Raw genomic sequence first — 26,894 nt, forward strand, 5'->3', positions numbered from 1 at the left:
TATTAATAATTAAAATTACCAAAACTTAATGTTTTATTTAATGTATTTTGATTTCTAACTATGCCAGTGTTTCCGCTACTGTGTGTGTTCATTCCTTGTCTACTGTGTGTACAGTGCGGTCATTCCGTTTCCTGTGTGTACTGAGTGTTCGTTCCGTTTCCTGTGTGTACTGTGTTCGTTCCGTTTCCTGTGTGTACTGTGTGTTCGTTCCGTTTCCTGTGTGTACTGTGTGTTCATTCCGTTTCCTGTGTGTACTGTTTGTTTATGGTCTATATGTCTGACATTGTTCATGACCCGGTCTCGCGATCCGAAGACTCTTGGTCTATATGTATGGATGGCTTTGTACATGAACTTTTAGATGTTATTCTAAGTATCAAAAACTAGACTTTCATGTTAGGCTTATCGACAACATATTTAATTCGTCGGACAGGTATATTGTCTTGAGTGGTTTTTTGTAGGGTGGATGATAAATAAACTCTACGAAAGGTAATGGAAAATATAATATTAAATTTATTTAATATTTAGTTACACCTGTCACTGGTCAAGAATCAAACCAAGAACAGGAATCCATCGATTCAATATGTAAATTAATAAGTGATTTTTTTGGTGAATTTTGGAATTGTTCCGGAATTTTTTGGTCAATAAATACAAATGTCCAAGATGGCGGTCGTAGTGACTTACTGGAGGATGGTAGTAGAGGATTTTAAGCTTCTTTTAGGATTTTGAACATGCTTTATTAAAATTATTTTTTACATAAAATTAAAAATTTTGTATCGACCAGGGATCCAACCACGTATCGAGTCAACATGTAAATTAAAGAGTGATTAATTTTATGAATTTTGGGATTTTTCCCGAATTTCTAGGTTAATTATGAAAAATTTTCAAGTTGGTGTTTGTAATGACTTATAATATGATGGTTGACCTGGAAACTAAGCTTCTTTTAGGACTTTGATCATGATTTATTTAAATTTATATTTTTACTTAAAATTATTATTTTTGCATCGCCCAGGGATCAAACCAAGGACAGGAATCAATCAGTATGATGTTTGAAAATTTTTTTGATAATTTTTTCCTGAATTTATAGCATAAAAATTACAGTTTTTTTAGGATGGCAGGATGACGGGCGCCTCAGTAATAATAAATGAATAGGTCTAATGCACTCTAGCAGGTTAAATTTTAACTAATATGAAGGAAGTGCACTCTAGGAGCCGAAAACAAGATGTCGATCTCCAGCAGACATAAATAAGATGGTGGATATGGCATCATACCAGCTGATGATATTAACCTTGGTATTGGTGGTGGGAGGCCAGTAGGCAGGTGACTTCCATGGAAGCAGATTCTATCAACATTTTAATTTTTTTACCAGTTTTTGACCAAGGTATTCTATGCGTAAGTGCGTTTTTAAATAGAATTTTATTTAAATGTGATTATTAAATTTTTTATAGTTTTATTATTTTTTTCCAAATTTCAACCAAAAAAATTATGGTTTTCCAAGATGGCTGTGGTAATGAAAGGTGCATAGGTGTTTTTAAAGATTTTTTATTAAAATTTAATTAATAATTTTTTTATTAATTTTAAAATTGTTCCCGATTTTCTAGCATTAAAATTACGGATTTTCCAGATGGCGGACATGACGTCATAGTAAGTGACGATATAGACTATATATACGTTGACATAAGTGGTGGGAGTTCAGTTTACCAGCATCTTCCATAGAAGAAGGATCGGTCACCATTTTATTTATTTTTTTGCCCTCACCGGGTTCGAACCAAGGACTCCGAGCTCCATGGCGTAGGTGTATGTTTTTTAAATATTTTTTATAGAAATGTTATAATTTAATTTTTTTATATATTTTAAATTTTTTTCATTAAAATCGGATAATAAATAAAGATTTTCAAGATGGCGGCCATAACGGAAATTGCAACGGTGACGTCATATTCCATGATGACATATTCCATAATGAGGTCAGAGGCTTATCGGAGGCTGTAGACATAGATGCTTAAGCCTCTATATTGACATTTCTAGCCGCTGGTATTTTTAAGGACTTAAACGGTAAATTTTCCCTCGAAAAGATAAATGTTTTATTTTTAAAAATTTTGATAATGTTTGGCGTTTTTTTAATGGAAATTTTGGCGAATTTTGAAGAATTTTGGACAAATTTTGGTAAATTTTGAAGGTCAAAGGTCAAGGTCTAGGTCGTCCAAGATGGTCGCCGTGACATCACAATTCAAGATGGCGGTCGGCTCCACTGGCTCCACAGCCTTAAAGACTTAAAGCCTGGCGCCGGATCGGCCAACCAATACTACTCCCAGGTATAGTTTCCAAAAAATCTGCTGTTGCCTGAAGAGGGGGCTAACTACCTCACTAGATATCTCAGGTATAATTTCCAAACGATATGATGTTGCCTGCGGAGAGGGCTAAACCAACTCACTTGATACCCCAGGTATAGTTTCCAAACCATCTGCTGTTGCCTGCAGAGAGAGCTTAACCACCTCAGTAGATACCACAGGTATAGTTTCAAAACAATCTGCTGTTGCCTGCAGATAGAGCTTAACCACCTCACTAGATATCTCTTTTCAACTTGAGGATTCGAGGGACGAGGACTCCGCGACAGAGCTCACTTTGGTAAACCCATTTGTTACCGCGAGACGGTAGTGCATTGGTTTGGTGCGGAGAGACTATATATTTGCATCCATGCACGCTTTCTGTGAACCTATTGTATTCTGCCTCAGATACTATTGCAGCAACAGTTCCGACACCTCAAATGGCAGGCAATTTCTCCCGAAGGGATCAGGACCAATCCCAAGACCAGTAGCATCACCGCTCCAGCACGGGTGTGAGTTCAACGCCCACGACCAGACGCTCGCTGGACGAGTGCCCGTCTGCAAAGCGCGTGCTGGGAAGCGCCATGTCTAGCGAGGAGCGACACGCCAACCCGGGGAATCAACTTTGAGCCAAGCAATCACGAGTGGCTACTTGCTGATTGAGTAGATGCGACTCCAGACTAATGACATCGGGACGAGTGGAGCGGCCGGCGAGGTCACTGGTTGTAATCCAAAGCTAATTATTGTCCACTCGCGGAGCGAGTTCTGTACCGAGAGTCAGCGGTCTACTAGAATCATCGACGATCCATACTAGGGCTCGACAAGAATCACCACTCGGGGTGTCCCGTTAAGCAGAGGTGGAAGACGGCGGGCGAATCAGCTAGGTGCGGTGCCTGTTCCTTGGTGCCCAGACATAGAACACGCTTGTGCACGCGATGCAACTCTGAAATCACCGCGCTTTCAGGGCGGCGAGCAGAGAGCCCGCATAATAATATGGATTCTCAAATGAATGTGTGTTTCCAGTATGGAGATAAGGTGTATCATAATATTGAACTGTACCTACTTCAACAAAATGTTTTGTGAACATTGAATTGTAGTAGGCTATAATGTTTTTCCTTTTTAAATAGTTTTGAGGAATTCTATATAAAATTGTGTTTTTTTTTGCATGGTGGATTAATAATGCCTAAGTATTCCCGTTTATGTACTTAATTTTGTTTTGCATAACTTTTCATGGGGATGAAAATAGTTTTATGAGTCATAGCAGAGTTACTAAAAATATTATTTGCCATAATTAATCCAATACAATTTTCTTTTCGCAGGCACACATGATTTTTAAACCTACGCTTCAGATGATCCCTTGTTATATTTTCCCTTAGTTGGTTTATTTTAATACTGTTTTAAAATTGTTTTCTTTTTAATTGGAGAGTACTTATATGAAAAGACACCTCAGTGCTATTGTTACCGACCGCCTCTGTCGTCTATCCCAACGAGATGAATACACAATCACACAGAAATACAAGGCAAAATCAGCCGATGTAAATATATGAATGCCTTTACAACACATAGCATTCCGGGGAAGGAATAAGTCAAGACGAGACAGTTGTAAAAAGAAAAGAAATTACAAGCAACAGACTTGGTCAACACAGCGACAAAACAGACGTTAATCAAAGACTGATAATCTGCTCAACACCACGGAAATACAGCGACGCAGAGGGAACCCAGTGACTAAACTAAGCATATACTCTGGACAACCCGACGATGACGTCACAGACGAATACAGTGGCTCCCCAAGACAAACGGTTGTGACGTTTCAGGAACTGACATCGGTTTCCTACATTAGTTTTGGTTTGTCTTACATGTCCATTGTTGCTGTTACTCTATGACACACTGTGAAAACCAACAATTGCATTTGTCTATTAAACGGTTCTTAATCGGTCTAAAGTAAGTTGCCAAGCAATTCACGCGGCTATCGTCTCACGTATCTCGTATGTGAGAAACAGGCCACTTAAATTATTTTGGTAGAAATGGAAGCTTCAGGTTCATGTTAGGTAGTGCAGCTAGAAAAAATTACCATTATGGTAATTTTAAAAAGAATAAAAGATTTTAAGAGGACATTCGACAATGAGATTTTATCATTTAAAATTTTAATATAAAACAATTTGTTGCTGAGTCTCAGTAGTAAACTTTGGGGATCTAAATATACCAACACGAAGTTGCTCTCTTGCGAGCGTGGCGAGCTGATTGTTAGCAATCTTATTTATTGGCAATTAGACTCGCAGTGCACAATGCGTTTTTACTTTCAAAGCGAGTGCCGAAAACGGAGGACATGTCCATCAGTTCTCTATAAGGTGGAGGCCGCAGGCATATCGTAAGTAAATCGTTGCTAAAAATTACTATGCCAGAGATCTGAGCACTGCGACAAGCGGGCGGCACACCATCACCTAAGCTGTCGATGGCGTGCAGATGTATCTTAACAAACAGAGAGATAACTGTAAGATCACCAGAGAATCAACGTTGCATAGTACGGCTCATCTGAAACTGCCATGAGCAGACGGCATCGAGCAATATCAAAGGGGTGAGGGAGATATCCCTGACGGATCACAACCGCGCGACATCAATGGAAGCGCTGTATGAGCCGATGACCCTTGTGGAGCGTGGTCAGTCAGCGAGTCAGTCAGTCAGTCAGCCAGTAGGTCAGTCAGCTAGTCAGTCAGATATTATGTAAGTCAGCCAGTCAGACAGTCAGTCAGACAGTCAGTCAGTCAGTCAGCCAGTAGGTCAGTCAGCTAGTCAGTCAGATATTATGTAAGTCAGCCAGTCAGTCAGACAGTCAGTCAGACAGTCAATCAGTCAGTCAGCCAGTAGGTCAGTCAGCTAGTCAGTCAGATATTATGTAAGTCAGCCAGTCAGACAGTCAGTCAGACAGTCAGTCAGTCAGTCAGCCAGTAGGTCAGTCAGCTAGTCAGTCAGCCACTCAATCAGTCAGTCAATAGTTCAGTCAGCAAGTCAGTCAGCCAGTCAGTAGAGTCTAAATAGAGTTATATACTACTTCTATTACATCATACAGTAATGCTGCTTAAAATTTTATGAAAATTTTTAATCAAATTTTTATATTTTAATCAATGTGTCACAACGTTCACGTTTAATTACGGATTTAATTCTAGCACAGACATATAATAAACAGTAAAATTTAGCCCTGCAGAAAAATATAAATAATTTTAGAATGTTTGACGATCAGTCATATTCACGGTTTAAACATCATGCCATGTTTGATTTCTCACAGTTTCTTCAAAACATAAATTCAGAAAATTTTCTGAGTTTCAAAATAATAAAAGCTACTAGTATTTTAAAAACTAGTCCATTAAAATAAGGACAGAGTTGGTAATTACTGTGGTAACACGCAAGCCTGCTGAGGATGTTACAGTTGAAGCAGAGAGTAGGTAGAACTCACATAAGCAGTTCACACTGGTGGTGCCGAAGTGAATGAAGGCGGGGCACGGCTCCTTCAGCAGCGTGTGTGGCGGCGCGTCGGGCCAGCACAGCCATCCGTCCCACGTGCGCGGACACCACTCGGGCTCTGTGAACAGTGGCGGACCTACACTCTGCGGGGCCCTGGACAAATTATTTCAGCGGGGCCCTTGTATCTCGGAAGAAGGGGAGGGGGGTGTATTATCAAACTGGAGTATGGAATACCTCTAGGGAAAGGGGGATTTGTGATCACTCTACCGGGAAATTAGAAAATTAAACTTTTGAGCCTACATGGAACCTAAATTTCGACGATGGTAAAGAAATTTTCTTTCGTAGTAAACTGTAATTAGGTTAGTTTTATTAATGCATACAATTTAATTCTGGTGACATCTGGTCATTTTATAAGTTTATAAAAGCTGTGACTATTTTTAAAAGTGAAATTATAAAAAATATATAAAAAAATCAAAAGCAAAAACAAAAAATAATATTTCCTTTTTTTTTCATTTACATACATACGATATTTTTTCACATAAAATAAAATTATACAAAGAATAAAAATAAAAATACTAACATAAATTTTAATTTTTTTGTACAAATACTTAAATATATGCCACATGTAAATGAGGGTTAATTTATATAGCGACCTATACTTTCAATTCCTTTGATAACTGGCAGCAGTAATATAAACATAAAACAAAAAAAGCACAACTGTGTGTACTTTTCACCGCTCTTCCCCAGAGATATATCAGAGGAAAACGACACTCAGAGCAAAGCCTTGTCGCCGTATCTGTGATAACTGTAAACTGGAGCAAACACTTATCAGCATCGCCGATTATCTGACACTTGTCCCCTGCATGTTGCGGGTAATACTTATAAAAGAGGTTCTAATAGACATTAGTGGTGTACACCTTACATGACAGGTGCTAGGGTGAGGGCAGACGCGGGGCCCCACTAATCCGCCCCTGGCTGTGAACATCACACCCGCGCTCTTGGCCGCAGGACTGCCAGGTCGCTCTGACAGCCTTCACCCAGCCAATCTTGGTATGAAAAAAACCTGGGTTCTGCCAATCTAAGGATTTTTTTTTAATTTTATAACAGGCTACTACTGGGACTTCATCTATTCTAAAAATAAACTTAATATTTTTGCTGAATAATTTTATTTACAAGAAGAAAACAAGCATTAAAATGAAGAAAAGTGTGTATTGTAATATTACGAAATATTATTTTATCTGAAATTTGCTATAGTTTCTATACTAAGCAATTAAATAATTCAAAACTAGGAAAAATTACCGTATACAATTATTTTAAAAGAAAATTTTGAAATAAAAAAGTTACATTTAAATTTATCCTAATATAAACAAATTAGTTGTGGTAATGAAAACCTATGCAATGAAAAAGTTTTAAATTTAAAACTATGCATACATGATTAATATTCTTATGTTTATATTTAAAAAATATGTAGTATAAAAGTTTAATGGTCAAAGGAAAAATCAGTAACAAAACGATTTGTTTCTTTTTAGGAAAAAAAATAAATTACTGTATACTATAAATAGTATAATCTCGCATTAAGTTCCAAAAATATTTGTAACTTGAACTATAAATGAATTAAACATATGGTGAAAAATATTATCTGAAGTGTATTTTAACTTTAATAATAAAAAAAATATTTAACTTTCACGTGTTTTGCTTGGACATCAGCGTAAACTGGTCAAGTTGGCTTAATTCAAAATGAAATTACACAAAAAAAATCCTTACCTTTATGATTAATGGCGTATTTGACACCAATAATATTTTTGAGATTCAAAAATTGTATTAAAAATAATAGTTTTAGTGTATTTAGTTTCATTTTAAACTAAACATCCCTTGATAATTGCTAAGAGAATCTGTCGATTAATATTTCCTAAATGCATAAACAATTTTAACAATTCAAAAAAGTGAAGAAAAAAATTAATCAAAATAAGTGTTAGAAATCAAAGACCGTAAACACAGTCATTAAAGATACTTCCAATAAAATACTTCTAGTCTTTAACTAACTAAATAGTGTGCTATAACGCACTCATTAATCTTAATCACAAAATTTGTAGAAGTGCTTATTCAAACTTATCGTAGGATTATACTTTTGTTGCATAGGGCAATCGTTTTAGAATAAATGACTGAACCAGACGGACTTAATTAAAAGGTCTCTGGCCATATTATTTGCTGCAAGCGTTAGATCAATTATTGAATGTTATATGACACCTATAATAATGTTTGACACTTCCTTTCAATGTTTATTATAAATTTATTTTATTAAATATTTGAAGTATAGCAAAAGGGTTTTTAAAGTATCCCTACAAGTATCCATTAAACCAACGTCATAATATTGTCTGGAATATTGTAATGCAAAAATTTTAAACAAAAATATCCGAAGCAAGATACAAAAATATTTAATAAAATTATTTTTGAATATATTTATAAATTTAAACCATTGCTGTCTTAGTAATATCCTTAGTCAGGCTTGAAGTAATTAAATCACTCAAATTATTGTGGAAAAATTATTATTTTACTACCTTCTGATGAACATACTGATAATCCTCCTTACAAACAATAATGCTATAATAACTTAATAAGTGTGTTACTACTGTATGGTAAACTTTTTAAACCAGTCATGACATATCAAGCATTAAGGATGAAAATCTCCGAACTACCAGGCCAGAGTATGCGTATTACCAGGTATGCTTAGTAAGAACTACAACAAATTGTATTAAATCATGTACAAAAATGGTCCTAATAAAGGAAAAATCCCTGTATATAGAAAAAAAATGTTTTCTCAACAGTCATATTCCAACAAAGATTCCTATAGTAATCATACTCATCAATGCTTATTGCTTACTAGAAGCCAAAGAACTCTGAATCATGAAACATCAAGTCCTGGCTACAGTATTTAGCATAGAAATGTATGTCCGGTTCCAGGCTTCAGGCTGTGGTGCTGTCGGAACTGCATATGTTGAAGTCTCTTGCAGTGCTGCAACAGTAGGTCCATCTGCCACCGGTATAACTACAACTGTTCGTAACATTGCCCTCAGGATCTCCGCTGCCGTCGGCGTCGCTGCCATCAAAATCTCCGATAGCGATGGCAGGCCTTACATTAAAGTCGACATTAAAAAAACTGGTTACCAACTAAACATGGGAAACACACTAAAGAGAGACAACCCGCATTGCACCACAGCCAGAGGGGGATTGATGGTTCCGTCGTTTGAGCCACACTTACATACCCACTGTTGCTGAGTCAAAAATTTATGTAAGTCAAAATAATTACATTTTAATATTTTTTGTTTAATTAAATATGTTTCTTAGGACGTTGAATTACAGGTACAATAAAACTCTAGAAATAAAACACATAAACTAAAAATTATACAACAAATAATACACAAATCATACACATGTATTAGGTTAGGACTTTACTCATTTTCATACAAAGATTATTTAGCACTCCACGGATTGCCTCGTTGAATCTGGCTACAGCCTCGTCGACTCTGGATACTGGTTCATCTACTCCGGTTGCGACTGGTTCGTTGGCCTCGGGCTCAGGAACACATATATCTTAACGGTTATCCTCGGCAATACTCTCAGTTATGACTACTTCGTTGAAACATGGACGATGATGTCTGCGACCATGGTTGCAACATGGCTTTGACTTGGTTCTTGTTGGGACAGTATCACTGACAGAGAAATGACGAGACGTACGTATCCTCTGTCATTTGATCGTCTGTGTATACGTATCATACGTCGTAACAGTTTGCAACAACCCACGATCGACTTACATTGTACAAATGTTGAAACAAGCTTGTTAAAATTCTCTAATAATACTAATGTTTTGCGAGTTTAAATAATTGATGACCGAAAATTGCTAGAGTCAAGTTGTATTACAAACTTTAAAGTGTCTGTTATTTAATTCATGATTCTGAAGGATGACTGGAACGTAAATTATGTTTTACGGCACTTCAAACAATTTTTTATTGGGGTAACCATTGGCGGATTGTTTAGCCTTCCTTTGAGATACATTACACTTACCAAATTGCAGTTTATTCGTAAAACACTCACATGCAGTGTGTCACTGTGTGCGTAGATTCGTATGTTTTTTTTTCCTGCATCATACATCTGTGGTTTGAATTCTTGCATCGTGCACTTGGTCCCTGGTTTATTTAATTCAACAATGTCACTGCATGCAAGAATACATTTGGGTGTTTGGATTACCTAGTAGTTGGATGTTTACATCTGGTGGTAATTTTTCCTTGATGTAACTTGCAATGTCATTGATCTCATAAGGGCCAACAGGTAACTGTATTTCTTGAACAGTCCTATTACTTTTCAGAAAGCAGATCTTGCATTTATCTTAATCAACATTCAGTATTGCATTTTATGTTTGAAAATGTGCCAGTTCAATCTAACTCCAAAGTGTGAAATCAACCACTCGCAACTTTAAGCTACGACCTATCAAGGTAAGTGTTCTAGACATGACACTGTATCACAATATTGTGAACATCTTTAATTAATTCGAACAAGAATTATAAAGCACAAATAAGTGACTTCAGTTTGTTTCGTTAGGTGACTGTTCGGTTTCTTAATTGTACATTATGGTCCCGCGAAGGTACCGACTTAGTTCTGGAGGAAATCTTAAATTACTGAAACTTGCATATAACTCGGCATTTACTTAAGATTGATGTATTCTACTCAGTGAGTGGCATGGCCTGCCGAAATGTCTAAATTATTAATGGTAATGGTATTTGACTTGGTAGGTAGTTTGTATCGCATGAAGACTCCTCGGAAATGTAGTAGTTATCTTCAGTTTTCAGGAGTAGTATACTAAATCTATATTTTTGAGTCGCATATTCTTTTCTGTATGACATAAAGACCTAATTATTATGGCGGCGTAAGTAAAGTGCTGCACCATTTCTACACATTAACAATGGGTTTCTTGTTAGCATTGTGTCTAAGATCTTCTTTTAACTGCTTGAACTAGTTCTTCGAAGTGTTGACTGTTCGCACCATACCGCTCGTAGCACATGTGAGGCCACCGAGAACATCTAAAACAGGAAAAAGCCAAGGTATAAATCCGGTAGTAATCTTCTTATCGAGGTTTATCCTATTTCTTGATAATTTGCACACATTTACAAGTCTTGCGCGAGTGATCCTCATTATTGCTGGTCCTTTCTCAATTCTGGTGAGTATCTATTCCTATTTTTTTTTAGCCTTTATCACATTCTATAAAAACACATCCGGTGGTTTTTTATCCTATTCTTGCGTCTGGCGAGTCACTTATATCTTCGGCTCCCTGAGCCAGTAGCTAGTCAGCTCAGTGTCTAGATTCCAAATACTTGCCAAGAAAACAGGCAATATTGTGCTGCTTGTACACTTTGTCAAGATAATTAATGTCCATGTCACCGTGAACTAGTCTTTTGACTAAGGAATGTGTAGCTCGAAAGGCAAATAATTTATCAGTGAGTTCTAAAAGTCCTGCACCAATGTTGTTTTTGGTTCTTGCTTGTTAGAGAAATCATGCACAACAGAGCTAAAAATATAAATATGTTTGCTTTTATAGAATTATGCCACTACCATGCAAGTCATCAAGCAAGAAGTGTGTTTGCCCGTGTTTATTACGTAGGACGACGAAGCGAAGCATGACACGGCTCTTTATTACCTTCTAACATATAATGGATAATGGCAAGGCCATCAAACTACGGTAAAACATTCATTCCACTGGGTTTGCTGGATGAACCATGTAGACTTCTGTTTGAGAACGTGTGCTTGTATTCCAAGTCCCTGCAACAGCCAAAGTATCAGCGTTAGACTACGATTTTACGAGTGGTGGAATGCCTGGAGTATTTTCGGTTTACAAACAATGCAGATGTGGTGCCTCCTAGCAAAGAAAGAGCCAATTTCATGTTTGTTTTCGACGACGTCGTATGCGAGAAGCAAGGCATAATACAAAAATACTTTTCATGGGTAAGCAGGCAAAAGTAGACCGTGTTTACCTGTGTCAGACATTAAGCAAAATACCTAACTATTGTGTTGTTTCGCATGGAAGATCTTAATTTACAGAATAGTTACAACGAGAAGGTAGACACTGACATAATATTTCAAGAAATAAAAAAAAAACATGTGTTTTGGAAAAATGAGCACGAATTCCTAGTTATCGTCAGTGATTGGCCTCTCTATGATGGCAGGTACCTCGATCAGTTTATCGCCATCATTAGTCATAGCATTTTTAATTCGATCGTAGCAATCCCGCTCTGCATATTGAAAACCAACTGCATACTGTTCTTAAGTCTCACGACATCTAAATCCGCAAATACATTTCATTACTCGGTCAAAAATTAGAACGTACAAAAATTCAATTACTAGATTACTTGGTTGCCATCGACCAGAGTGTATAGGCCTCGGATTATTTAATTATGATATGATCTAAATATCGATAGAAAAAGAATTTGAAGATTTGGGGATCTTCAAAAATAGCCTGAATGCAACGAAAGCATATCTAGCTAAACACAGCAAGAATGTGATTGATTCGTGTTTGGAAGAAAACGGTAAAGTTTCTGCGGACTAATAAAAAGTGTAAAAGGAAGTCATTCGATCTATTTTTTGCCATTACAATGGCAGACTTGGCCAATGACTTTCATTGAGCTGTACAGTATGTTTCTGCAAAATATCTACTTGCTAGAATAGCCAGACATTCATATGACATGGAAAATGAGCTATTTAAACCATACCTAGTCACATTAACGAACGAATGAGAAAATAAGGACGAACTGCCCATCACCCTAAAAGCAGAAGTTGATGACAAGGAACCAACTGCAAAGAGAGGAAATATGAGCCAGATTGAGAAAAATAGGACTTTACGGGACTTTACGAGTACCGAGTTTATGCACAAGAAATGTTACGGAAATGGGAACACCAAGTTAAAGCAATGGTCCGGCCTTATCTGTCTTTTATGAGTCGGAGTATTACACGACCTACATACAGAGTGTATAGTAAACCGTACAATAGTTAGATCTAGAAATAAACTTTTTTATCAAAAAATATCACATATGCATAGGATTAAAAAAACACGTGGACTCCATGTTTGCACGAACTGCTAATTCGCATGAAACCTAAAAGATATTCCTAGGATAATTTTCAATTAAACAAAAACTGCTAGAGCTAACTCATGAAAATTTTCACGATAACGATTAGGAAGTGGCATACACAAAGACGAATAACATGAAAAAATTTCCATTATCACTAATCTTTTAAGTAATCTTGCAGTACATGGTAAAGGTTAAGAAAAGCTAAAAGTTGTCAGAACTTTGACTATGTGCATTGATACTACTCAAAATAATTGATCTATCGTGTGAGACTGATGCTGGGTTCGCTTAGTACAAAAAACTATTCCACACCAAATAAATAATCTCAATGCTAGAAGAACAGAGGGAAGAAGGCTACATAATATTACTTGAATCGGAATCGCATACGAACTTCATCCTCCTGCAAGGCGAAAATAACTTCATCGAAAAGTCGTAGTGCGTGAACTTGATGAATTATTTCAGGTGGACGTTGTTGATATAGTACCATATTCCCGAATGAAAAAAAAGTTTAAAGTACATGTTGATGTTCATCGTCGTGTACAGCAAGTTCGCTGGGGCCAGACCTGTCAAATTTAAGAATAATTCGACTGAAGTTACCAAGGGCACTGCAGACAATATGCGCGATGGCCGTGTACGGTTGAATCTGCCTAGAGATCTCGACAAAGAATTCTACAATGTGACTTTCAATGCTTTGATGAAGTTTGGCATCAAGCACTACTCTGCAATTAGTAATGTGAAAATATCTGTAGTCGAATGGTTTAACAGAACATTGCGTACCAAGATGTGGCGGCAGTTCATAATTTACGGATTTTTACAAGTGGCTGGATATTTTACCGAAACTCTTAAGTGAATAAAATTACACTGTTTATTCTTCTACAAAAATGAAACCCAAATACTTTAAGGACGATAACCTGCTTCAAATATGATTTCCCAACAAGAAAATCTGGTGTCGGTGACATTGTGCATATCTTCAAGCATAAAGGTGTCAACGGGAAAGGTTTTACTGCGAATTGGAGTCCCGAACATTTCCCTGTGACCCATATTCGTGAATTGAAGCCTAGGAACTACTACACCGAAGACTTGGACCACAAGCTTATTCGCAGTGGCTTCTATTCCAAAAATATTCAAACAACTATGTATCCTGACACTTATTTGAGAGAAGATTCTTAAACGAAAAAATGGAAGATCCTATACCTCGCTTTCATTCGTGGGTAGCAGATGGAGAATTCAAGAAACACTAAAGACCTTAAGAATTTGCTTGTTTGTACTTTAGTACAATTTATGAAGTAAATAATGTGTGTAAAATATGGGGTGTTTTTCTCTTGAACCTGGGACACTGACTTTTATGGTAAATTGTTAAATCGAGGTTATATTTAATCAAAGAAATATTTTAACATAATATTAATTTTTCCCATCGACAAAGGATAAAAAAAAGAATAACAATCTTTAAAATTAACAAAAAAATTTAAATAATTTTTAATAATTTTTTGGAAATTTTCCGGATTATAAAATAAATAATTACAGAATTCTTAATATGACGAGCGAAATGGTCGACAAGATTTCGGATGCTATGATAGTCTGGTGATTGGTACTACAGCATTCTAGCGAGTGAAAAACAAACCAACATGGTAGTAACGAACTGAAGTAGACGAAAATAAAATTGCGGAATTAAGATGACCGCCATGAAATAATACTAGTGTTTGTAATATAGGCCTATATTCTTTGATTTTAGTGGTATGGGATCAGTCTGCAAGTTGCCTCTGAGGAGGAAGGACCCATCGCCATTTTTAATCGAATGACCCCAGAGAGTTAGAACCGAGGACTCAGAGCTCTATTGGTGAGTGCATTTTGCATTAAATTTTATTTAATGTGTACACAGAAAATGATACCCAAACTCTGGAATTTAATTACCAATAATATTGTATTTTCTTTTATTAAATTATGTCTGAATGAATCAATGAAAAAAAAAATGTTTAACATTTGTTTTCCGTCAAGTTCAGTAGAGACGAGTAATGGGATAATGAAGAAGCAACGAGTTATAATGGTGGGGGAAACCGTGCTACCACGATAAATATCATCAGCACATGGCAGCTCATCAGCTCCAATCGAGAAAATAAATGGCATTAGCTCCCGACTCTTTCTGATAACAAACGTAAATTGATTTGGTAAGAATCCGGTGATCTGACCACTCAAGCACTGAGCCTCAAACAAGGTATTCGGCCCTCATTTAGATATAAATATTATAACTCCAGTAATGCCACGCGTGTACATAAGATTAACACTATTTGGTTTTATTTGGCCGTTGTTTAACATATAGATTCAGCTACAGAATGGCATTTAGTTACCAATATAAGCGCATTCATTAGGCATTCAGCTAAACACATGGCAACACACTTGGATTCATGTGCCCATTAAAAATCTAGAATGATTTGCATCGGACCATTTGACAACCCTTACATGCCTACCAAGTTTCTCTTACATAAATTCAATTAGTTAGTTATCTTACCATATAAAGTAAATATACGACACTCGTTAGAATTCAGATACCATTAATAAACTTGTAATTGCAAAATACACATAACAATTACAGCTTTTCACTGTCCTTAAATTTAGTTGTATACTTAGTGTTTCTTTACAGTCGCAAAAGGAGAGCTGCGCTATGTCTTGAAAAAAAAAGTTACTTGGTCTGATTAGACAGTTTTGCATTGTCGGGTTTATTATTTGACGAAGCACTTGCAGTTACCAAAGTCAAGTCGTAATTTTGTAATTGTTCACAGAGGAATATAATTATTCAATATAGACTGAATACTAGGAAATTAATATGTCATTCATTGGTTCGATTAAGAGGAGAAACTACAGATAAATCCAATGAAAATATCACATAAGTTCAAAATATGGCCATCACAAGTTATTTCAGTTGTTATTTTTGTTATTGATTTACATTCAGCTATTCCAGTGTCTCAATAAGTAAGCAAAGATGGTCTTTGGAATGTAGGGCGTGACAGCATGCACAACGGTTGAAAGCAGCCACAGTAACAATGTAACAATGACACAAGAGCCACTGACCAGGCACGGACTGGGTGGTCAGCATGGTGGTGCAGCAAGTGGCCGCCTGGTGGCAGCAGGCGCGCCAGTTCGACACAGCCACTGAGTCGACGAAGCTGAGTAGAAGCGGCGTAGCCTCGTCAGAGACGTTGGCCTGCACCTGAAACCGCCAACTTCATCGTGCTTGTGCTTGAGTGAAAATTTGTTGTCTTAAAAACCTTTAGGTTTGAAAATCAAATAAGTCTAGAACTTGTAAAATAATAATTCATGAAGTCAAACTTATAAATTAGGCCAGTCAAAAGTTACTTTGAAACTTGCATTACATGAAGTATACCTCATATTTGGATATGACTTTTTGATTAGTACTGGTGGTAAAAATCCAGATTTGCAACATCGAAAAAGCTGTGCTAGCTAAAGGACGGTCAAAACCCAGAAATGCTTTTGCTTTTTTTTTTTTTTAGGGTATTCGACTATATCTCCTTAAGTATGCGTTTATACAAAATGGGACTGTTTTCGTTTTTTTCTGTATAATATTTACCAAGATAAGTTTTCTTCAAATTTTTATCATATTTTTAAAAGGTTTGTATCTTAAGTTTATTCATGTTTCGAGGTGAATGTCGGCCAAATTACAGGTCCGAAAATAAATTTCACCAGAACAAAATGTGTAGGGAATTTATTTAGCTTTAATTTCAGTTCAGATTGGTGCTCGTATCTTTAATAGTCTTGTCAGTAATGACAAAAAAAAATTCTAAAATGGTATTTAGGTTGAAAATTGAGTAAAAATTATTTCCTACACCAACACCATAATTAGTTATTTTTAAATTTAAGATTTGTGGAAAACCTCGCAAAACCAAGTTTAGAAAGTTTACGGTGTTAATTGTTATCCACTTAAGGTACAAAAATAAGTATAATTTAACCCAAATTATAATATTAAATGAAAAATTAACAATTTTACCATAATATTTAATAATATCTAGCTAATGCCGGGCATGTGTTGCAATGCCTCTTTAATTATATTTTTGTCAACATTATTAAGATTGTAAACACACAAAGCATCTCTCTATCTATATCTCTCTTAATCTCTCTGTATATCTATATATATATTAATATCTCTTAATATTTCTATAACTCATTCTATTAATCTCTCCATATCGATTCCTTTCTCTCAATCTCTCAATCTCTATCTATATGTCTCTTTATCTTACTATACTATATATCCATAGCTCTCTGTATCTCTATATATATCCATATTTTGTATATATCTATGTATCTATCTCCATATTAAAACTGCTGTATAATTATCTCTATATCTACATCTGTAACAATTTATGTTTATCTCTATATATCTGTTTCCTCTATGTATATAAATTTAAAATTCTCTACATTTATACATCTATATATCACACTATATAACTCTCTATCCCGATACATATCTCTATACATCTATATGTCTTGCCAAAACTCTATTTTTCTCTATCACTCTATCTTTATCCCTCTCTATCTCACTGCATCACTCTCTTTCTTTCTACCTTTATATCTATATATCTCTATCTATATCTCTATCTTGACTCGCACACCACCATTATTATTCAAACAATAGAAAAGACAAACCGTCATAAAATACTTACTGGTGATGATTCGATAACACTCGCGCGCCACCTTAATTTTTGCTTTAGGGTTTGGTTTTATCGACTAATACCTCCATAGTTTCAAAGGTCAAGCATGAAAATTTTTATAGAGATCGGATGAACGATGAGTTATCAATGCAGTGGGAAAATTTTATCAACAAAATTTTAACTTTTTTCAAGCATTGGTTTTATCAGAATATCACCTAGACAAGAACTTCCCAATGTTTCGAAGGTCAAGTGTGCATTTCAACTCAGTCGGATGAATGATGTGAAAACCAATAGAAGACGAACTTAATCACAAACATTTATTTTTATATGTAAGTAAATTTACATTTACTAAGTTAACATTTAAGTTATCAATAAGAAAGTTTGAGATGTGCCTGGTGGAAATTCCGAGGATGGAAATACTGGTTGTTTTATGGGCATAGCAGGGATGTCATCTTATCCACTTGAAGAGCTGTCGTCGTGGGTTTAGGAAAATTTTGGCAGAAAGTGCGTAAATAATAGCTTTTAAATTCTTCTTTGCATCAGCTGCAGGCCCAGCGCAACCTTTCTTGCATTTACAGGAAATTAACTGCAAGAGGGTCTGTGGAGCTGCTTCAATTTGTGTAAATATTGGTACGAGCCCTATCTCGTACAACTTCCACCGAAAGTCCATGGGATTATTCTCTATCCCAATCCACTTTTGTATTTGCAAAAATGATTTTTTTTTTACATTATGAATTCCGTTATGCATATTGAACATCAAAGGAATCTATACTAATTACAGAATTAAAAAAATAAACTTGGGCTACAGAATATGTATACAATAAGAGTGTTTAAATGGACCACATAAGAAATTGAAAAAATAACAATAGAAATCTGCACATATATACCTGGTGATATACACGACAAGCATGTTCTTTTGCATCATCAGTGGTTGGTGGCAAACGAGCCAGGCTGACTTTGGCTGTAGCTGCTGACCTCACGAACTGGAGGTATCTCAGGTCGTTAAAGGTTGTGTATGCATCTCCTCCTTTACAGCGATGAGGTATTTCTCCCCAGCTGCGGCTATTATCTCGTGGCTCGCATATGGGTGGAGGAAGTCCTCTGCTTGACACACTAGTGCTGGCTTCTTAATGAAAGTGGACACAAATTTGTTTATTTTCTGATATGTTCGGCACTTTAGGTGCTTTTTTGAGAGATGTCCTCCGGGTATCCATCGAATACAACAGTAAAATTTGTCCCAAAATGGAATTTTATAAAATTAATCTAGATGCCAATGATGGCCATCGCTGACATTTTATGGTGCCACACGAATTTGTGGAAAGTAGCCACCATCGACCACAATATGGGTACAGGCATCACGAGAGATATGCGTGATGAGAGGTGTGAAATATGTCATTTTGTTCCCTTCCTCACTCCAGCTTCCTTGAACCGTGATATTGGGTAAGGGGCCAATTCGTACTTGAAGTGGTTTGTCGAATCTGTTTCTGATTTTTGAAGTGAAACTTCTTTGCGGAGGGGTCAACAATTTTCGAACATTAATAAAATTCCGATTCCATGAGGGGAAATAGCTATGTAATGTATTTGGTGGGGAAACAAGGAGAGAAGGGGAATAATTAGGTACATGATGGAAAATCTATAGAGGATATGACAGGGAAAGGTAGAAATGTTGCAGCATACTTGCTCTCTTACACTCTTGTGCTCTTGTCGTCTTGCTCTCTTGCACTCTTGTGCTCTTGTACTATCGCGCTCTCTCGCTCTCACACTCTCGCGCTCTCGTGCACTTGCGGACTTGCGCACTTGCACACTTTCATGTGCGCAGATTCTTGGGGGTCGACGTCACGCTATCCCCACTCCGGGGCGGTTAGCGCGTTCGGTGAGCGCTGGAACAGTCTTGAGCGGGCTCCACGTGGTGGCATGTGGCTCAAAGTTGATCCCTGCCATGCTGCAGGGATAGGCAGATCGCGGTGGTAGGGACCCGCCTGCGCCTGATGCCACTCCGACCCACCGGTTAGTCAGCACTCTCTATTAACTTATCTTTGTATTTTTTAATATTATCAATGACTCTAGCTGTGAAAACCTGACTGATCAGAAACTTGTACCTCCAGTTCTTAGCATTAGTACTACCACTGTTAAACGTGGTGAAAGGGTAATACTCAGCAGTAAATAAACATTAAGAGTAACTGAGGATAGCTGGGTAATAGAAACCACTTGCGAAAGCTGCTCCCACAAACATCTCACCGTGAGGTTGCGCTGTCGCAGCTGCAGGCTGCCATCCACCGTGACGGCCCTCCACTTAGCTGCGGGCAGGAAGTTGTAGGCGTGCATGTAGGAGTAGCAGAGCGCGCAGGTGTGCAGTCGGAACTGCAGTTCAGGCAGACTCACATTCCTGGCGCGGCAGCTGGTGGCCAGGGGGCGCTCGCTGGCAGAAGCCAGAACAGCCACAGCCAGCACCACGCACAGCACCATCCCGCTGCAAGCAAGAAGACAGGTTGTAGGAGTAGCAGAGCGCGCAGGTGTGCAGTCGGAACTGCAGTTCAGGCAGGCTCACATTCCTGGCGCGGCAGCTGGCGGCCAGGGGGCGCTCGCTGGCAGAAGCCAGAACAGCCACAGCCAGCACCACGCACAGCACCATCCCGCTGCAAGCAAGAATACAGGTTGTAGGAGTAGCAGAGCGCGCAGGTGTGCAGTCGAAACTGCAGTTCAGGCAGGCTCACATTCCTGGCGCGGCAGCTGGCGGCCAGGGGGCGCTCGCTGGCAGAAGCCAGAACAGCCACAGCCAGCACCACGCACAGCACCATCCCGCTGCAGCAAGAAGACAGGTTGTAGGAGTAGCAGAGCGCGCAGGTGTGCAGTCGAAACTGCAGTTCAGGCAGGCTCACATTCCTGGCGCGGCAGCTGGCGGCCAGGGGGCGCTCGCTGGCAGAAGCCAGAACAGCCACAGCCAGCACCACGCACAGCACCATCCCGCTGCAGCAAGAAGACAGGTTGTAGGAGTAGCAGAGCGCGCAGGTGTGCAGTCGAAACTGCAGTTCAGGCAGGCTTACATTCCTGGCGCGGCAGCTGGCGGCCAGGGGGCGCTCGCTGGCAGAAGCCAGAACAGCCACAGCCAGCACCACGCACAGCACCATCCCGCTGCAAGCAAGAAGACAGGTTGTAGGAGTAGCAGAGCGCGCAGGTGTGCAGTCGAAACTGCAGTTCAGGCAGGCTCACATTCCTGGCGCGGCAGCTGGCGGCCAGGGGGCGCTCGCTGGCAGAAGCCAGAACAGCCACAGCCAGCACCACGCACAGCACCATCCCGCTGCAAGCAAGAAGACAGGTTGTAGGAGTAGCAGAGCGCGCAGGTGTGCAGTCGAAACTGCAGTTCAGGCAGGCTCACATTCCTGGCGCGGCAGCTGGCGGCCAGGGGGCGCTCGCTGGCAGAAGCCAGAACAGCCACAGCCAGCACCACGCACAGCACCATCCCGCTGCAGCAAGAAGACAGGTTGTAGGAGTAGCAGAGCGCGCAGGTGTGCAGTCGAAACTGCAGTTCAGGCAGGCTCACATTCCTGGCGCGGCAGCTGGCGGCCAGGGGGCGCTCGCTGGCAGAAGCCAGAACAGCCACAGCCAGCACCACGCACAGCACCATCCCGCTGCAAGCAAGCAGGCAGGACGTACCCAAGCAATATTTTTCTGCCAGTGTTTAGAATTTTTAATTGATAATAGATTTACCAAACAAAGTTTTTCAAAAGACGTGTCGCTTACATCGGGGTACATTACAAAAACAAAACACCTAGTGAAATTCAACGTGCTCCAGCATTTACGTGGTGTACAACAATGCATTTGTTTTGGAAGTTTGTTCTGCCCACGAGGCTAAATGCAGCCAACCGTCGAGCACGTCTTCACAGAGCGGTGGTTGGCTGAGCGAGATTAGCTGGGATCGTAAGACAAGGGTCTCGGTTTCAGTGAAGAGCTCGTTAACTGATTCCCGCCCTTTGAATAATTTGGCCACTTATGATTTATTTAAGGTGTTTAATGTCACCGTCTAATTAATCTTTTTGGCCATTTTTTTCCTAGAATGTCTAATCATTAAGTATATTCATAACTCAATACTTCGATTACATGATTTTAAAACTGAAATGACAAATATTCAACCTTTTCATTTTAAATATTCGTACTTTTATGGGGATCTCACATATATTTATTAATGAAATAATAATAACTTATTTAAATATTACTTCCTAAAACTCAATAATAATATTAAATTTAAAGGCTGATTAAATATTTGATTTAAAATTTACATTAAATTATCAACATAATTATAAGGAAATGAATGATTAATATAGATTTTTTATTTAGCATTGAAATGTTATTCAAATATATTTCAACTTCCCTTAAATATATTTTTACCACTATAGAAATAAAAATTAACTATTATCATAAAAGTTATAAAGATTTTATATTGCATTAAACATTAGAAAAAATTAAGATTATAGTATTTTCGGTTTAAAGTTTTGAAGTAATAAATTATGGAAGTATATTCAACTACCAGGTTAGCAAAATTACTGCTTATAAAATACCTTATAGTTTTCTATAAAATTTATTTAATGATTTCCAATCATTTAAATATATTTAAATTTAAATTTAATGCTCTCTTTATTCCTTTTTAAATGAAAGAAACTAAAAAATTTAATTTAATATAATTTAACCTTTGCTGCAAAAATATATTTCTGTAGTTAAAAGTAGACCTTTAAAAAAATTCTAAAAAATTCATTTTGGTATTAAATAACAGAAAAAATGACCTATCTCACTGAAATGGTAAAATTTTTTAAGAGTGAAGCAATATTTGCATTGAGTTTCTGTTTCCAAAAGTTTGTAATATTAGAATTTTCAACACTTTTGGGTTAATAAATAAATCTCATTCAAAATAATAACATTTTTTTTAAGTTTTATATTATGACAGGAATTTAGAGGTACACTCAATACTGTATACGGTTGCAAAGTGGAATGTCATTGCCAAACAATTTTAACACAAATATTTGTAAATTATTATTAAAAACTGATACGTTATATCAAAAATTAATAACATATATAAAATAAAAAAAATTAAAGCTATAGTTCCTACTATTTTATTCAAATTTACTAACATTAAAAAAAGTCACCATTGCAAACATAAAATCAAATTTATTTCTAAGCATGTGACTTTAAAAAAAGTCTTAATAAAACTACCGTGTTAAATAATGCTCTTATAATAATGCCTAACAAGCAATTATTCTCGTATGATTTTTTTTTTAAATGAATAAGAAAAATTCACTCAATTACAAGAATTGTTTTTTTACCATAAGGGTTTTAAATATTTTTTTGAAATCAAAAATCATACTAATAATTTAATAAGAAAGGCGCGTATACTTATGTACACGCGGTCGAAGCTATACTTCGATTTAATTTATACAGTTAACTATTTTAAAATTAAAATTTACAAAATACTAACAAAATGTTACTATATAGTTTGTGAAATATGATGCCCATCGAGCGGACACAAGAGGAAGGGTTGATTAGAGCGAACACGAACACATTTTTGTGAGAAACACAAGAAATATTCATTGAGAACTTTACAAACTCAAACAAACGCACACTCATATATGCTTGATAACATTTACAGCAGCGCGTAGTTACCGGAAGTACTCCTTAAAACGAAACTGAAAATCAAGAAATGTCCAAGTTATCAAAGACTAACACTAACAAGAACAATTTATCAAAGCAGCTTTTTTCATGAAACCATTATTAGGCAACAGCAAAGAGAAAATATATTACAATACTGGTTACAAAAATAACAAGTAGTTTTAGTTGAGCATAACTTTAGTTTGTTAAATGTGACTCGGCAAGAATATACTATTTTACGATAAGAATATTTACAAAAGAATTGCAATCAAACTAACTCGTGCTCATTCTAACTAAACTAACCCGTTATAAAATTGTCATATTAGGTTTCTTCAGTGGTAAACAATAGTGACACTAAATTCAAGCCCCTCGGTTATTCGGGTGATGACTCATACAACACTCGCATCAGAGATCGTTGAAAGCGAGGGTCCGCTCCAGGGTCCTACTGCAGCGAGTATCTTGTAGTCGTGGTGCCTGCCGTGTAGCGCACTCCTACCCAACAGCGCTCAACACGGACTTCGCTGGCAACAACCGGGCGTGGAACAACAGGCTCCGAAGATGTCTTCAACAGCTGGGCGAAAGAGCAGCCACACCTCGCTCTCTTCCAACTCGTCGGCTTTCGTGACCTGTCACACTCGTAAATGAGAATTACTGTCAGGCCAACTTCTCCACGATGTTCCCGTTGATAACCTCTGTCGTTGACCTAGACTCGTCCTACTTCAGTTTTTTCGAACATCAAAGTCCACATCAATTTTTGTGAGTTAAATTTGGGTTATTTTTGCTATGCCTTTATATGCCACCCATTGCCCCAGCCACACTCACACTAAGTCATCTGTATAGCCTTAGAAGACATGTGACCTTTTAGCAGGAATTCTCTCTGCCACTCGCCCGCTCGCACTCGCGATATTTTTATACCCTGGAGGTACCTTAACTGTATCCAAATGTCGTATTTTTTTTTCAGAATACACTCGCTTAGCAAGTACCCACTCGCTCCGTGAATGGCGTCGATGAGTCTCTGAACGAGTTACCTCTTCTGCGGCTATCTTCAGTTGACACCTCGTTGCTGATCGGGCTAAGTCTGAAATCACATAATTACGTTAAAGTCCAACTTACTCCTTTCTGAGGCTAAGTCCAATGCGTAGGTTGTTGTGATGTCAAGCAGAGTGACATTTCGTGATGATGACGTGGTGGCGGGCAGCGTGACGCCAGGATGACGTAGTCGGTGGTAAGAGCTTTCTTCTCAGCTGTCCGAAGACTCTGAAGACAGCATGCCAAACCTGGCTCTTATATACTCCTTCAGCTGGAATCGACATCCTTGCGATAACCCTCCAGAAGCATGGAGATACTTCACCGTCTCCAGGGGTGGTTAGAGGGGTGGTGATGTTAGCTGACTAGTCACGTGGTTGCCCCTCCACTTCCGCGCCTCGGGGGCGCCTTGGAGTCGCTGAGTATGAAGGATTCTTGAGGGGTAGGCAACCAGAAGTGCCTCGATGTTCTGCCAGTGTTGTGACATCCAGGGGCAAACTCACACCACGACGTTAGATTCGGTAATACGTTGCGGCCGGAAAACCAACCGCAACAAAGAAAAAAAAATTGGTTGTCTGTAAAGTCGGTTTACGGACGATAGTTTAACGTGACAACGTCATAACAAAACATTTATGAAATGATTGCATAATTTTATGAATAGAATTGAATCATTTTTATTTTAATAATAAAAGAAAACAATACTTGAAATTATACTAGTAATCAGATTTTTAAAATGCAAGAATAATTTACCTTTATTGCCAAAATTGTTGTTGTAATAAGCAATGAAAACCACATTAAATTTTCACTTCACTTTATAAACAGTCGGCGAAACAGTTCACGTGTAGATGACTTGTAATTAATTTTAAAAACTGGCGTTTAGCTATAAAGTTTAAATATAATTATGAACAAGTTTTCATATAAATAAACTGTAATCAAATATCTATCATCAATTATATGAATCAGAATAATTTTTTAGTCAATTGTAAAATAACCTATTATTACTGCACTCGCCGACAGCGTAACGGAACACAGCGTAACGGAACCATGTGTGTAACGGGACACTTTTTTGTGCGTGCAGCCGACGTTAATCGATTTATTAGACGTTGTCACTTCAGCTTAAACGTGCGTTTTCGTAATAAATTCGGGAATGAAACTTGAAAAACACGCAAGGGACTTCCATCACACCTTCATGTTCATTTCTCCGCCTCTCATACACCTCATGGCTGTCTCATGCACGACGAGTTCACGACCTTGCGCTTAGAGACGATACCGCGCTAGAAGCACCGGCGAGCGTCGACCTTATCATCCCGCTTCCCCCACACAAATACATCCGTCGAAATGACTCCCCCAAAACACAAAATAGCGATCCAAGTTTTCTAAGCATCTTCCTTCGTCTGCGGCACGCGGCAATCGGATTCAATAAGTAATGTTCCTCTTGCCATCTTAATGGTGATATCGCCGAGAAGGTGTAAGTAAACTTGCTCCGCAGCCAGTAGAGACAACTCATGCACGAGTTGGGACTCGCCGAGCGAGTATTTAGTGAAAACTGGCTCTGCGGATTTGGGACCTTTGGGTTGGTGCTGATAGCACATGTGGTCAGAAAACACTCGCCATCGACATTACTGAATATACTCGCCGAGCGAGAGCCAGTGGGCGAGGAGGAATTGATGTTGAAGCAAGAAGGGAATTTGCAGGCAGTAGGTGATGAGAAGAAACACGCGAGTGGTTGGTCAGCGGCAGGCTTAATGATGCAGCGTGTAACGATCCCTTTTTGACGTTTCCAACGAATCATTGACATCGTGGTGTAACAAACATATTCCGTCTCTCAAGTGTATGCAGCACTGGTCATGTGTGTACGTACGTGTCAACGTGTTAGTAAACGACATGGAACGAGTGTAACAGGTATGGAAATCCTATGAGTTGCGGAAGAGGGCTAGATGGCAGTCTTTCGCCCAAGCAGTCAGAGTCATCGTCGAGACTTTGAGTTCCTATCTTCGTCCGCGCCGTCGAAGTCCAGCTAGAGTGGTGCTGGGGCAGGAGAGCCCTACTCGGCAGGCGTGTTGACACTGCGAGACAACTTTCTGCAGGGGCCCTGGACTGGATTACTTCTGAAGGACTTAAAGGCGAGTGTCCTGCCGGTTACGACTCAGATTCACAAGTAGTTTCTAATTCTCTTGTTCTAATCAAAGTGAATACAAGTATATTGTTTTGATATGCTTTGTGAGACACCACGTCCAACAGTTATATAATCATAAGGGTATTTGGTGTACAGTAATTTATGATTTACCCATGTTATTCTATGGTAATATTTCTTTAATGACTTATGCTTCTAGGTAATATTAAAATTAAATGATAATTCATGATTTTGAAACAAATCGTTGAGTTGGAGCAAGTTTTAATTATATTTTGGTAGAGGCTACTGTAAAATAATTCTGAGACTAAAATGTAACTTGTTTATTGATGTTTACAAGTAATTATATTTAAGCAAGTTTGTTATCTCCCCTGTAGCAGCTCTTCAAGAGATGCCAAAGGAGAAATGGGTTAGGTTTACTTGCGATCAAACATAAACAGTTTGGTGTAATACACTTTTTTATTTGAACAAGAATTACAGATGACTCAAATGTAAACTTGGCCCTTTAGGTAGGCGTTAACGTCCGTCGCGAAGTATCGCTTAACAG

General features: G+C 38.0%; 1 protein-coding gene across 1 annotated transcript in view; it reads right to left on the reverse strand.

The window, feature by feature from the left end:
* The window catches only part of LOC134532345 (calcitonin gene-related peptide type 1 receptor-like), a 164,990-nt gene that overhangs the window by 51,660 nt on the left and 86,436 nt on the right, over nucleotides 1-26,894 (reverse strand). The window contains exons 2-4 of the mRNA XM_063368770.1: nucleotides 19,792-20,023; nucleotides 15,959-16,097; nucleotides 5,773-5,898 (exon numbers count right to left, since the gene is read on the reverse strand). Coding sequence (XP_063224840.1) covers nucleotides 5,773-5,898; nucleotides 15,959-16,097; nucleotides 19,792-20,019 — 493 coding nt within the window. The 5' untranslated portion in view covers nucleotides 20,020-20,023. The remainder of the gene's footprint in view (nucleotides 1-5,772; nucleotides 5,899-15,958; nucleotides 16,098-19,791; nucleotides 20,024-26,894) is intronic.

The sequence above is a fragment of the Bacillus rossius genome, chromosome 5, assembly GCF_032445375.1.
Source record: "Bacillus rossius redtenbacheri isolate Brsri chromosome 5, Brsri_v3, whole genome shotgun sequence".
Taxonomy (NCBI): Eukaryota; Metazoa; Arthropoda; class Insecta; order Phasmatodea; family Bacillidae; genus Bacillus; species Bacillus rossius.